We start from the raw sequence: 14,014 nt of genomic DNA, 5'->3' as shown, positions 1-14,014 counted from the left end.
TCCCTATATTCTGCATCTCCTTTTGGAATAGTGTAAGGAATATAAGCTTTGAAAATTCAGATTGTATTCAAATCTCGTGTAGTTTTTACTACTATTAGCTCAGTGACCTTCAATATTTATTAACCTCTCTGAAGTTGTTTCCTGTTCTGGAAATAAGCTTTATTTATAGTACCTGACTTATGGCTGGGCTCTTTTGAGGACTAAAGGAGTTAAAGCGCCCAGTACACTGCCTGTATCTATAGTCTGTAGATGCAGATCTGTTGATGTCTGTATCTAATCTATAGAGCCTGGACTTAATAGCAAGTTCCAATCCCTCTACCATGAATTACCCATGGTCACTAATATTAAGTAGTTTCCCATACCTCTTATTTCTCTTCTCTCAAGTTTTGTCCATATTCTCTGCCAGATCCTGAGAAGAGTGAATGCTAATTACATAATGTGTAATTCTCAGGAATTTTGAAGAGCAGTAGAAGAAAAGATAAAAGCACTGAACTTTACTCTTTACTGTAGTCATAGTCTTGACAGACTACCTTCTAATATTCATAAACACCCCAAGTGAGGCACTATTTTAGCTAAACACTTTTAATATGTTAATTATTCTTAGGATTACATACCTAATTTAAAATGTGTTGTTACAACTCTAAAATATTTTGTAGTAGACCTCTTGCATGGTACATATGTTATATTCTTTTTCATTAGGACTTTCGCATTTGTAATTTGAAACATGTCCAACATATTAATTAGTTTGGGGTGACTGAGTAGGGGCTGATAAAGCCGGTCATCCTTTTATGATGTCTGTTTTCACATCTGTGAAACAAGGCATTGATCTCCCAAGATTTCCAGTCCTGATGGGCTGGCTCTCAATTTTATTTCATAATAATTTTTACATTGGAACACTTTAGTATTTATTGTTTAAAGTGCATTTGTTTTTTGTAGACCTCAAACAAAAGCAAAATTTTCACCATTTAAAACAATAGAAATAAAAAAGTAGAATTTGGGAAAATTTAGAACACGAAGATGGGATTTACATAATAGCAGTTTTGCTATAATCCTCCTGTGCTTTAGAGTAAGTGATAAGTTGTATTAGCCACAGGTTTGGAGCAACTTTGTGATGTCTTTATGGGCTCACAGCATGAAACCAACAGCTACAAATTCTTGTGGCTGAACCACAAGTCGCAGCTAATTATCAAACTTTTAATAGGAATATCTGTAATCTATAAACTTAAAAACCCATATAACCTCACCCCAGTGGCATATTGATATTGAAATAATATTCTTAAACTTGCCCACTTTGAGCAGTATTTTATCAAGTAGTTTTTTTAAATCCCTGTAAATAAAGGTCACAAATATTTTTATTTCTATGAGTAGATTTAAGTATCTGCTTTATAGGTTCTTAAGTTATTTTGAAGCAAAATGCATTCTAGCAGTTTATAAGTTCTCAAAGCCCTCTATATTTTGTGTATTTTATCAGTGTAGTTAATTTTTAAATAAAAATATTTTGAGTTGCTATGGATTTATGTTCAGTTGTAAAAAAAAAAACATAAGGGCTCTTTCTTGCTGTATGCCCTTTTCTCAGTTTCACAACCAGTAAATTGATATTGATGTGATCTGCTGATCTTAATTAAATTTTCCACTTTTGCATTTATTCATTTTTGTGTATGTCTATGCGTATTGGTTATTTGAAATTTTATTGTATGTGTACGTTTGTGTATCCCTCCATAGTCAGTATACCAGTTCTGTAATCACAAGGACCTCTCCTTTTATAACCACACTCACCTCTTTCTTGCCTATTCCCCCAGTCCCTGGCAACCACTAATGTCCACCTTCCAAAATTTCGTCATTTCAAAAATTTGTATAAACAGATTCATACAGTATTTAACATTTGAGATTGGCCTTTTGTCATTCGGCATAAATTCCTTTGAGAGTCATCGAAATTGTTGCATGTACCAATAGTTCATTCTTTTTTTGCTGCTGAGTTGTATTCCATGATATGAAATACATAGCTTATTTAACTCTTCACCCTTTGAAGGCTTTCTGTGTTCTTTCCAGTTTTTGGCTGTCACAAGTAAAACTACTATGAATGTTTATGTACAGGTTTTTGTGTGAACATGCACAACAGATGCAGCTACTGTTAATATGGTAATTGCACATTTAATTTCATAAGTGGTATCAATGTTTTACTACCTCCAATGAAATATGATAACCTTACTTCTTTCTAAGTTCTTTTAACTTCCTGCTTTTTAAATATTGTTTTGAGGATCAGATGATAATCAGTTTTTAATCAAATATGAGTTAGAAAACTCATGAGATAGTCTGCTTTATCCATATTTCTGCTCTTTCTGTTGTTCTTTATTCCTTTTTCATGCTCAAGGTTCCTTCTTTTATTATTTCCTTTTTGCTTAAAGAACTCCATTTAACCATGTTTCAAAGATAGGTCTGCTACTGACCGATTCTTTAGTTTTACCTCATTTGAGGATATCTTTATTTCCACTGTATTCATGAGGGATAGTTTTGCCAGATATAGAACTTAGAGTTGCCATTTCTTTTGGCCTGGACTCCTGTTCAGTCCAGGAGAGAAATAAGTCTGCCAGACTAGCTTTCTGTTCTGGATTGGGGGTCATTAGATGCTGAGCCTGCTGCAGTCGTAGGACTTGCTGTATCTACATTGTTCCTCCAGTCCTGGAAGTAGTCTGCCTTCCTCTTTCTGCCTTTCAGAGTCCTTTGGTAAGGTTATTTCCAGAGCTTATAGTTGTGCTTAGCTGGAAAGAACTGTAAATGTGAATCTAAGCCATGTTATCTGGTCCAGAAGTCCTCCTATATTTTTTTAAAATGTGTTTTCTTCTGGCTTGGCTTATTGTTAGTATTTGTTTATGAAACATGTTCTAGGTTTATTTAAAGCTCAGTTGGATGAGAAGTTTTCTGTAAATTATATACTGCTAAAAAGGATTTCAAAATATTAAAATATATTTTGCCAGTATGTAGAGAGCTTTGCCCCAACAAAGATTAAATCCTTCTAAGACATCAATTTTATCGACTACAAAATACTCCTATTCTTACTTGTTGCAACTAAAACACTTCCTTCATTTGGAGCCTTAACAACAGTAATGGCTCTTGGGTGTCTGTTTTCTGTGTTGCTAAATCCTTGGCTGCTGCAACAGATGGGCAAGACCGATTCCACTTCTGTCTTATGTTTGCACATGCTCACATACAAAACTGAGTCTGGTCCTGAGTACCCTTACTAGTCTACAGGCTTTTGCCATATTCCTGTTGATTATATCAAAATATTTAGACATTAATGCCAGCCTGCAGATAGCAGGACGTCATCATTTTGTCATGAGCACTTAATGTTGGGAAAGGAAGTAAATCAATATTTTCCATGATTCTATTTGTCTTTGACCTGGAAAAGGAAATTACATTCTATTCCAGTATTCTTGCCTGTAGAATCCATGGGCAGAGGAGCCTGGTGGGCTACAGTCCATGGAATCGCAAAGAGTCGGACATGACTGAGCTACTTTCACTCACTCACTCATTCATCTTTGAATGTGCAGTACCTAGACCAAGTCCTCAAGAGCTTCATAGATATGCAGTGGGAAATAAAATTAAAGATTCAGTAATGGAGAGAAAGCTGGGTATTCTTGTTCAGTTCAGTTCAGTTGCTCAGTCGTGTCCGACTCTTTGTGACCCCATGAACCGCGGCACACCAGGCCTCCCTGTCCATCTCCAACTCCTGGAGTTCACCCAAACTCATGTCCATTGAGTCGGTGAAGCCATCCAACCATCTCATCCTCTGTCGGCCCCTTCTCCTCCTGCCCTCAGTCTTTCCCAGCATCAGGGTCTTTTCCATTGAGTCAGCTCTTCTCATCAGGTGGCCAAAGTATAGGAGTTTCAGCTTCAGCATCAGTCCTTCCAATGAACACCCAGGACTGATCTCCTTTAGGATGGACTGGTTGGATCTCCTCGCAGTCCAAGGGACTGTCAAGAGTCTTCTCTAGCACCACAGTTCAAAAATATCAATTCTTGGACGCTCAGCTTTCTTTATAGTCCAACTCTCATATCCATACATGACCACTGGAAAAACCACAGCCTTGACTAGATGGACCTTTGTTGGCAAAGTAATGTCTCTGCATTTTAGTATGCTGTCTAGGTTGGTCATATTTTCCTTCCAAGAAGTAAACGTCTTTTAATTTCATGGCTGCAATCACCATCTGCCATGATTTTGGAGCCCAGAAAAATAAAGTCAGCCGCTGTTTCCACTGTTTCCCCATCTATTTGCCATGAAGTGATGGGACCAGATGCCATGATCTTAGTTTTCTGAATGTTGAGCTTGAAGCCAACTTTTTCACTCTCACTTTCATCAAGAGGCTCTTTAGTTCTTCTTCGCTTTCTGTCATAAGGGTGGTGTCATCTGCATATCTGAGGTTATTGATATTTCTGCCGGCAACTTTGTTCCAGCTTGTGCTTCCTCCAGCCCAGCATTTCTCATGATGTACTCTGCATATAAGTTAACTAAGTAGGGTGACAGTATACACATATAGAAATAATTTTCCAAAAGTTTCATGTATTTTTCCAGAATTTTTCATCTAGGCATAAATTAATATGTTTGAGATTCAAAATGTTGACCCTATGTGGTTGTTCAGTTGCTCAGCCATGTCCGACTCTTTTGACCCCATGGACTGCAGCACACCAGTGTTCCCTGTCCTTCCCCATCTCCCAGAGCTTGCTCAGACTCATGTCCATTGAGTCAGTGAGCCATCCAACCATCTCATCCTCTGTCGTCCCCTTCTCCTCCTGCCTTCACTCTTTCCCAGCATTGGTATTTTCTAATGAGTTGGCTATTCACATCAGGTGGCCAAAGTATTGGAGCTTCAGTTTCAGCATCAGTCTTTAATCTTTCAACTTAATTTTTTCAGTTTACTCTAGCATCATTTTCATAAACTATCAAAGTACTTTTAAGTTGTTGGTATTTACATTTATTTATTTAATGTTCTCCTAAATTATGTATTTGTCTGTTGTTTCTGTTCATATGGTAAGTTCAAGGACTCTGAAATTAGTTTTTTGTAATGTGAGAAATCACATTATAATTTGTTTCATTTTAGATTTTTGTGTGTATTAGCATCTCCTAAATCAGACCCTATCCATGTTCCCCTGCCAAACTGAGCAGTCATCTTACTAATATTTTGGAAATGCCTTTTGACTGCTATATCTTAAAGTGGTACTATATCCTTTGTACAATTTATGTGATTAATGTATCCATGGAATCTTGGTAGAACTGATTCAAGGGACTATCTGTTTCAATGTAATTGCCTTTGATAATTGTAGGTAATACAGTAAAAGTAATAAAACAGTGAGATACCTGAAAATATTCTTGAAATTCTAACTTAACTAGATTAAAGACAGATTTTGTGTTTATGGAAAAATGGGAGAGTAAATTTAGCCTATAATTTGGATTAAAGAGTTGAATTAAGTATGTGAGAGTATTTGAATCACAGGAAAGTAGAAGTTATAACAAATAATATAAGGAAATGCCAGTGGGAGAGTAAAATGTGAGTAATGTTTCCTATATTAAAGGAAAAAGAAGTACTAAAGAAACCTATTTTAATAATAAAGGGAGATTAATATTTCAAATGTTAAAGGGTTTAAAAGACATTTTAAAAGGGATTCAAATATCTATTACTAACCTACTTTAGCAAATGAATCCCTTGTAAAAACAAAAATAGAAAGGAATGAAGTTAATGAATATATTTTGCCGTAGGAGATAATATTAACTCTTCTATATAGCCTCCCATTTATTACAATTTCAGACCTACTTTCTCATTATTATTCCTACCTGTTTCTAAACTGGAAAGGATAATGAGTTTGTCTTAACTTTCAGCAGTACTCACTTTCCCCCAAAGATCCTATTATTCCTTGACTGCTCTTATTTTGTGTCTCACGCCTTCATAGTAAGGGTCTTACACCACTCATCTTGTGAGAGCTGGGAGCATCCTGACTGAATTTTGTCATTACTAAGTGAGCCCTTCTTTAAATCTCTTTTTAATTCTCTTTTGTCTGCGTTAATATACCTTTGTTGTTTTAGTTTGCTTCATGTATCTCATTCTGTCCTTTAACTGTTAACCTTTCCATATTCTTCTATTTTGTTGTATCTCTTCTAAAGAGTATGTAGTTGGATTTATTTTTCAGTCACTTAATCTTTGACTTTTATTTGCAACATTTAGTTAACTTTTAATATAATTTCTAATGTAATTTTGTTGATATCTTGTTTTATTCTTTCTGTTTGTCTTACCTACCTTTTGTTTCTTTTTCTTAGTTTTAGATTTTTATAATTCAGGTTTCCTTACTTCTGTTCTTTTAGTTGTTGCTTTAAATATAACATTTATACTTATCCAAGTCAAAATTTATTGATTTACCATCATATTTACCAGTTTCATCATTCCTTCTTGAATTTCAGACCTTCCAACTTGCATTCCTTTATTTTCCCCTGGAGAGGTATATTTTAGGAATTTCTTTAAATGAGTAGGAATATTTTGGTGGCACACTGTTGTTTTTAGTTTGGAAATGTGCCTTTTATTTCATCCCCAGTTTTAAGAGATTGGTTTCTTGGGGGCATACATTTCTGAGTTAACAATTATTTTCTTCAGTATGTTAAAAAATGTAGTTCTACTATTTTATGTCTTTCATTGTTGTTCTTAAAACAGTTGTCAGTTCAATTGCTAGTCCTGTAAAGATAATCTGATTTTCCTTTTCTAGCTACTTTTAAGAGCTTTTTATATTTGATAATCTGTACTTTCACTGTGGCATGTCTAGGTATTGATTTCTTTTTATTTTCCCTGTTGGATTTATTTAGCTCTTCACTTCTATGATTTGGTGTTCTTCATCTTTTTGAATGAATTTTCATCCATTATCTTTTCAGATATTACTTCTGCCCCTTTTTTCTGTCTCTTTTCCTTCCAGAAATTTGATTAGAAGTATGTTAGATTTTCTCATTTTGTCTTTTCTATTTTTTTTAGCCTCTTTAGTTTGCATTCTGTATCATTTTTTCAGAACTGCCAACGTATTCCTTAGTTTTCCTTACATCTGGGTTTAATGTGCCATATAATTTTTAATTATATTTTTCATGCAGCTTTTTTGTCAATTCATTTTTTTATCCACTTCCATTTCCTGGTGAAACTGACACAGTGAGCATTTTTTCCAAAGGGATTAATATATGTGCCCATTACTTTTCTTGATCTGTTCAGAAGTATTTTTTTTAATTGAAATATAGTTGATTCATAATGTTGTGTTAGTTTCAGGTATACAACATGGCAATTTTATGTTTTTTAGATTGTTCTCCATTTAAAGTTATTACAAAAAATTGGCTATGTTTCTTATGCTGTGCAATAATCCTTGTAGTTTATTTATTTTATTCCTAGTAGGTTTTACTTTTTCATTCCCTACTCTTGTCTCACCCCCACCTTTCCTCTCCCCACTCCTAATTGATAGTTTGTTGTGAATCTTTATAAAATCTCACACAGATACATCTTTTTAACATTTATTTTTGGCTGTCCTGGGCCTTTGTTGCTGCCAGGGAGCTTTCTGTAGTTGTGCCAGGTGGGGCTCCTCTCCAGTCGCCGTGTGTGGACTTCTCACTGTGGTGGCTTCTCTGTTGAGGAGCTTGGGCTCCAAAGCACACAGGCTTTAGCAGTTGCCGTGCGTGGGCTCAGTGGTTGCAGCTTACAGGCTTAGCTGCACTGTGGCAGGTGGGGTCTTCCTGGACCAGAGATTGAACTGGTGTCCCCTTCATTGCTAAGTGGATTCTTAGCCAGTAGACTACCAGGGAAGTCCATACAGATGTTTTTAATCTTAGGTAGTTTTATCTTTTACTTTCTAAATAAGTTAAGCATGGCATATAATTCAGAAAGCTGTAGGAAATATATGAAACAGTTTTCAAATAAAATACAGTGAGTTTTAAGTAAATTAATGGGTTATTAGAAAGGAAACCTATTCATTAAATTTGAGATTGAAAAGTGCTAATAGATAGTAATAATAGGTAATAGATAATAGCTAATAGATAGTAATATAAATAGTAGCTCATATTATTGAATACTTTGTTTCAGGCACTGTGTTAAGTTGCCTTACAGATGACTTCATTTAATGGGCACAATACTATTTCATACATTTTTAACAACCAACTTAATTTTTTTGTTTCATTTAACTCTTAAACTAGGTAAATGTGAGCTCTTTTATAAAAATGTTGAGTAACTTAACATTTTTTATCTGTTCATCAACTTTACTCATATGTACCTTTTAAATACTACTAAGAAAATCATTAATAGAATGACAACTTGGTAACTATACCTCCAAAATGAGCAAACACTTACAGTACATACCAGGTTTCCGATTTAATGGTCAGGGAGCCCTTAGTCCTGTTGTTGGAGACGTACTGACGTGTCTGTTCCCTTGAACACTCCCTTTTTCACAGATCATCCTCATTCTTTTAACACATTCTCTATTCGGGTAAGATTGTAATACAACTTATTAGAAGTTAGCTCTCTCAGCTATGATCACATTTTAGTCATTCTTTTCATAAGTTTTAGAATTGTAGTTAGAAGACCTAAATCCTAGTCAAGTAAGTTTCTGCTATTATGTAGTCATTATCACTTTGGATAAGTCACTGAACATTTTGATTTCTACATTGCTAAATTATCTGCATCTAGCAATTTTTCACTGCAGAGAGTTTGACAAACTTTTTCCAGTAAGAGGCCTACATAGTAAATATTTTAGGCTTTGCAGTCCAAGAGACAAAAATGGAAAATACTATTATGATATAAGTACTTGTATATAAGTAAGAGAGAAAACTCTTGTCTCACTCCACCTTGCTGGCCTATCATAGGTGATCGCATTTGTGGGCATGGTTTGTACTCAGGTGCCATCAGCTCTTAGAACAAAGAGGGAAGGGACCTGGCCAGCCGAGTAGGAAGAGTGACCACTTGTGGTTAGTTTCATTCTTTGCCACAGTGGCTTTCATGTCCCTGTGTACTCTTCTCTCACTCTGGAGAATCCAGCTTTCTTATCAAATTTCAAAGAATTGCTAGTATACAGACTGCATTCTGTGATATTCCCCTCTTAAAAGTCAAAAATGCTAGAGAAACTTCATGAGTTGGAAATTAAAGAATTCTAAAATAGCTTGGGGCCAAAAGAAAAAAAATCAAAGTGGAAACTGGAGTATAAATTCCAGGATAGTAGAGTAAAACAGTAGAATGAAAAAATAGTATAATTCAGTTCAATATAAGGCAAGAAAGGAATGAGAAAGACACAGAAAAAATAGAAAAGTTGACACAGTGGTAGAAATAAAATTTTAGAATATCATTGCAGTGAAAGGAAATAGAGTATATATTCCACCCTAAAGGTAAAGGTTGTTAGACTGGCCTATAAAAAATATCCCTCTGCATATTGTTTATGTGAGAGCTATCTAAAGTTAAGAAAATATAAAAGTTTTAATTGAAAAAATGCTTTCTATTTGCTAAATATAGTATTTTCTGTATATAAAATACTGTGGTATCTACACATCTGTTAGTTTTTAAAAATTGTTAATATTGACAGCTGACTGAACACTGCATAACAGTTCACCCTTTAAAATTGTAATAAGGAGCATACTACACATAGCATGTGTAGTATAGTAGAGGGAACATGAACTCTAGGTTTGAATTCTTACTAAGCCACCTGTCAGTTCTGGGGTCTGAGGAAAGTTACTTAACATCTCTAAGAATCATTTATAATATAAGTGTAATAGCATCCACCTTGTAGGTCATGAGGCATAAATGAGATGCTGTGTATAGAATACTTGGTACCAAGCAGATCACTACTACTGTTACTGTTTTTATCATTCAGAGTGTTTACTGCATCTCAAGGTATTGATCACAGATTAAGTGAACATTTTTTTTTTCTTCCTAAGGCATATGATTAAGTATTAAAGATACTGTCACCAGCAGTAACAGATCACCAAGATCTTCCTCCTTGCCATCGCTGACTTCTTTTTCTGTTGGCCTATAGGAGATGAGAAAAAAAAAATTGGGAAAAGAAAATGGGCTACTCAAAGAATTCCAGCTCTTGTGTCAGCTCTGTTTCTTGGATTTCAGAGCACTTAATACTTCTGTCGGCATTATGCATGTGAAATTATTTTGGATTTTGATTTTTGACTTGTCAAAATACACTTTTGCCAGTGTTAATCTCCCTGAGGATCAGTTTAAAAGCAAGACTAAGTCTAGATCTGAAGGATGTATTTCTTATGTAACCAGCTACTCAACTCTGAGGAAGACCCACTTTCACATTTTAACTGCTCGATTCTCAAGGGAGTGCAGATTTGATATTCTGAGGTATTTGGATAGAAAGTTCATAAAATTTTTATGGAAAGAAGGAATGTCCTTTGTTTATAGTTTTTAAAGGTTAGCAGTCCTATGTGTGTCGTTAGTTGAAACATATTTATCTCTAGTGGAGTCCTTAAAGGTTGATCATTAGTTTGATTAACTAGGACGTTAAGCATATGTACAAATTTGTGTATACAAATTTCAAAGTAGTCATATTCTTTGCAGATGTTCCTGTGAATTCTGTTATATATTGTTATCAAAGTAACTATAAAATGTTTCAGAAACAAGGACAGACATCACGCAATCTGGTTAAACCATTTTCTCATAAAAATACTTTTATTTTTAGATTACCTCTTTAGTGACTCTTCAGCTGTTAACCCTGGTTGGCCATGACGATCAGCTTGATGGACCAAAATACAAATGCACAGTGTCTCTAGACTTCATCAGAGCTATTGCTAGGTAAGCATAGAATAATCGTTAATGTAAAATGTCTTGAATTATGTAAATAATATACTAAATATAAAAATTAATCTTCTTCCTAATGTAATGTCATTAGTCATTTAAGCAAGAGAAGATCATTTAAGTGCCGAGAATGACTATTTCACTGTAGAATGAACCCTCTTGTCAGATTTACAAATGACAAAATTCGGAGAATTAGTTAACATGTTATATGGCAAAAATCAAGATTCTGAGAGTCCGAGACAGACTGGAATAATGGTCCTATAGTAGCAAGGTAGGATTTAATGGGCAGTTGACTGCAGACAACTTGTATATACTGTAGTGTATGTATGTTTGTGTTTAGTTGCCAAGTCCTGTCCAACTCTGCAACGCCACGGACTATGTATATAGCCCACCAGGCTCTTCTCTGCATGGAATTTTCCAGGCAAGAATACTGGAGTGGGTTGCCATTTCCTTCTCCAGGGGATCTTCCCAACCCAGGGATTGAATCTGTGTCTCCTTCATTGGCAGGTGAATTCTTTACCACTGAGCTACCTGGGAAGCCCGCCAGTTATCTCTAGTAGTAGCTTCTTATTTTCTCAAACTCCTATCCCTCAGGATTGGATGCTCTTTAAGTGCTATCCTTTCTTCTTGTTGCCGCTTCTGGATAGTTATTTTCTTCCCAATTTCTTGCAAAAATTTGAATTTCTTTGAGACCTTTACAACTGGCTCTATTTCCCTCTTTTTCTAATTGATTATCTTCTACCAGACTCCCAGCCATTCCACCACATGTATTGAACAGTAGGATATGTGGTTTACAGGTTTCTTCTTGGTCTAGATTCTGATTCTAGACTGTATTCAAACCACAGGTCCTAACATCTGTATTCACTTTGTTCAGCAGTTACTGCTTCAGAGAACAAAGTTGAACCTGTGAGTTGAGAACTCCTTGCACTACCTGTGTCTGTGAGCATCTTCTGTCTTCCTTTATCAATAGATTGGGGTCCCGCCTCCTGTGTCAGATGGGCTCTTCCACTTCCCCTCTGAATTCCATCTCTGCCCTTTTCCCAGCCTCTTTCCCAGCCCTCAGACTATCTGTTCTCAGTCACCCAACAGGATTGACCACTCTCTCTCTTTTAAAACTCTTCTCCTAGAGTCCATGATTCCAATCTTATGATTTTCATCTTTATTCCTTGGCTGTTTCTTCTCAGGCTCCTTTGTCAGCTTATCCTATCCACTTAACCTTCACATTTAGTTGTTCCTTGAGGCTTGGCTCTTTTCATATTTTTTTCCCTAGACTATTTTTACTTTACTCCTGACTTCAACAACTATCTATGTACTGATCTTACTCCCAGTTTTTAGAGGCCAGACCTTTTTTTCTAGTATTCTTGAATTTTGGATATTTCCCACCTGTATCAATATATTTCCAAAACTGAACTCAGGAATCCCCCCCTTCTTCTGCTTGCCAACAAAAAAGGAATGATGCAGCTTTCTTTCAGTGTCCCCTGGTTCAGTGATTAGCACTGCAGTCTCTCGTGTTGCACAGGCCTAAGACCTGGTAGTCACTGGTGGCATTTGTCACCACCCGCCCCCCCACTCCCAGCAGCCAAGCATTAGTCTTTCTGAGCCTGTCAAGTCCGTCCTATATATCTCAGTTCATTCGCTTTTATCATTTGTACCGTTAATGCTCTAGACCAAGCCACTGTTATCTCTTCTCCGGTAACCTCCTAATTGGTTTTCTGTCTACTCTTATTCTCTTATAATTTGTTGTCCACACTATTGCCAGAGTGATCTTATAAAAACTTAATGTCACCCTTCTACTTAAAAGTCTTCTATAATTTTCTGTAACTCTTAGGATAAAAAACCAAAATGTTTAGAATAATTTTCAAGGCCCCAGTGACTTGGCCTCTGCCTTTGTGCCCAGCCATACCTATCACACACGTCTTCTCCTGTAGGTATTTACACTTTGACCACTTTGGGCTTTTTTTTTTTTTTCAGTTCTTCATATTCACCATTCATTGCATATGCAACACTTTCCAAATCCTCCTCTATCCAACTAACTGCTACATAACCTTTAGATTTCAGTTTAAATGCATATTTCTTGAAGACGCTATCCTCAAACATACCATGACCTCCCATCGTCCACGCCCTCCACCCCACTCCCACACACTATTCACAGTTTATCCATGTCCCCTTATTTTCTGAGACTTACCATTATTTTATTAAATTATTCATTCAATAAGTAGAACTCATTTTTCTTCCTACAGTGTAAGCCCGTGAAGAGCAAAGCAGAGACTGTGTCAATCAGTGACTTACTCAGACCTTCTCAGAGGGTGGGAAGGATTGAGAGTAGCACTGAAACACATACATTACCATGTGTAAAATTAGATGGCTGGTGGAGATTTCCTGTAAGACGCAGGCGGTTCAGGTCTGATGCTCTGTGACAACCTAGAAGGGTGTGATGGAGTGGGAGGTGGAAGAGAGGTATACATGCGTATACCTATAGCTTATTCATGTTGATATATGGTAGAAACCAACATAATATCATAAAGCAGTTATCCTCCAATTAAAAATAAATAATTAAAAAATTTGTGAAGTTACTTAAAATTGTAATTTTAAAGGATAAAAGCACAGGAAAATACTCATGATACAAACTTAAGTGGTTAAAACAGTAATACAAAAAGTTGTATATCCAAGAAAGGTAGAAAAACCTAAGCAAGGGAATAATGGTCAAAATTGTTGGTTATTGCCAAGAAATCAGGCAGAGTCTATTTAATGGTAAATCTGTCATTTGTGACTTTAACAAGAACACTTTCAGCGATACAGTGGGGTACAAGTTAGGATATGGTGCATTTAAGTGGTATTTGTGAGTAAATTGATGCCGCACATGCAGAGAATACTTTTTATTCACTTAAGATTTATTGTGATGTTCATTATAATCACTATACTAGGTTTTGGGGATGTAGCAAGATGTGTAACAGATCTGTATCCTGTCCTCATGTACCTATTTTCTAGACTGTTTTTGCTATAAAGAGGAATAGAGGATTGTTACCTACTGAACAGGTTGTGGGGGCATGAATAGCTTATTATTTTTAAAGATATGAGCATATTTAAATGCTGCTGGGAAAAAACTTGTAGGGAAGAAGAGTTAATGATACAAAAGAGAGGTAATTTAAAGTCCTTGAAAAGATATATAACATGCGATTTAGAAACATGAGGTAAAGAAATAGCCCTGA

General features: G+C 35.7%; 1 protein-coding gene across 3 annotated transcripts in view; it reads left to right on the top strand.

Moving 5' to 3' along the window:
- The window catches only part of ORC5 (origin recognition complex subunit 5), a 74,021-nt gene that overhangs the window by 52,051 nt on the left and 7,956 nt on the right, over positions 1 to 14,014 (top strand). For all 3 annotated transcript variants that reach the window (XM_061165188.1, XM_061165190.1, XM_061165187.1), the window contains one exon: positions 10,690 to 10,802. In XM_061165188.1, the coding sequence (XP_061021171.1) occupies positions 10,690 to 10,802 (113 nt within the window). The remainder of the gene's footprint in view (positions 1 to 10,689; positions 10,803 to 14,014) is intronic.

This window comes from Dama dama, chromosome 18 (assembly GCF_033118175.1).
Source record: "Dama dama isolate Ldn47 chromosome 18, ASM3311817v1, whole genome shotgun sequence".
NCBI classification, from domain to species: Eukaryota; Metazoa; Chordata; class Mammalia; order Artiodactyla; family Cervidae; genus Dama; species Dama dama.
This window is presented reverse-complemented; position numbering and strand designations above follow the sequence as displayed.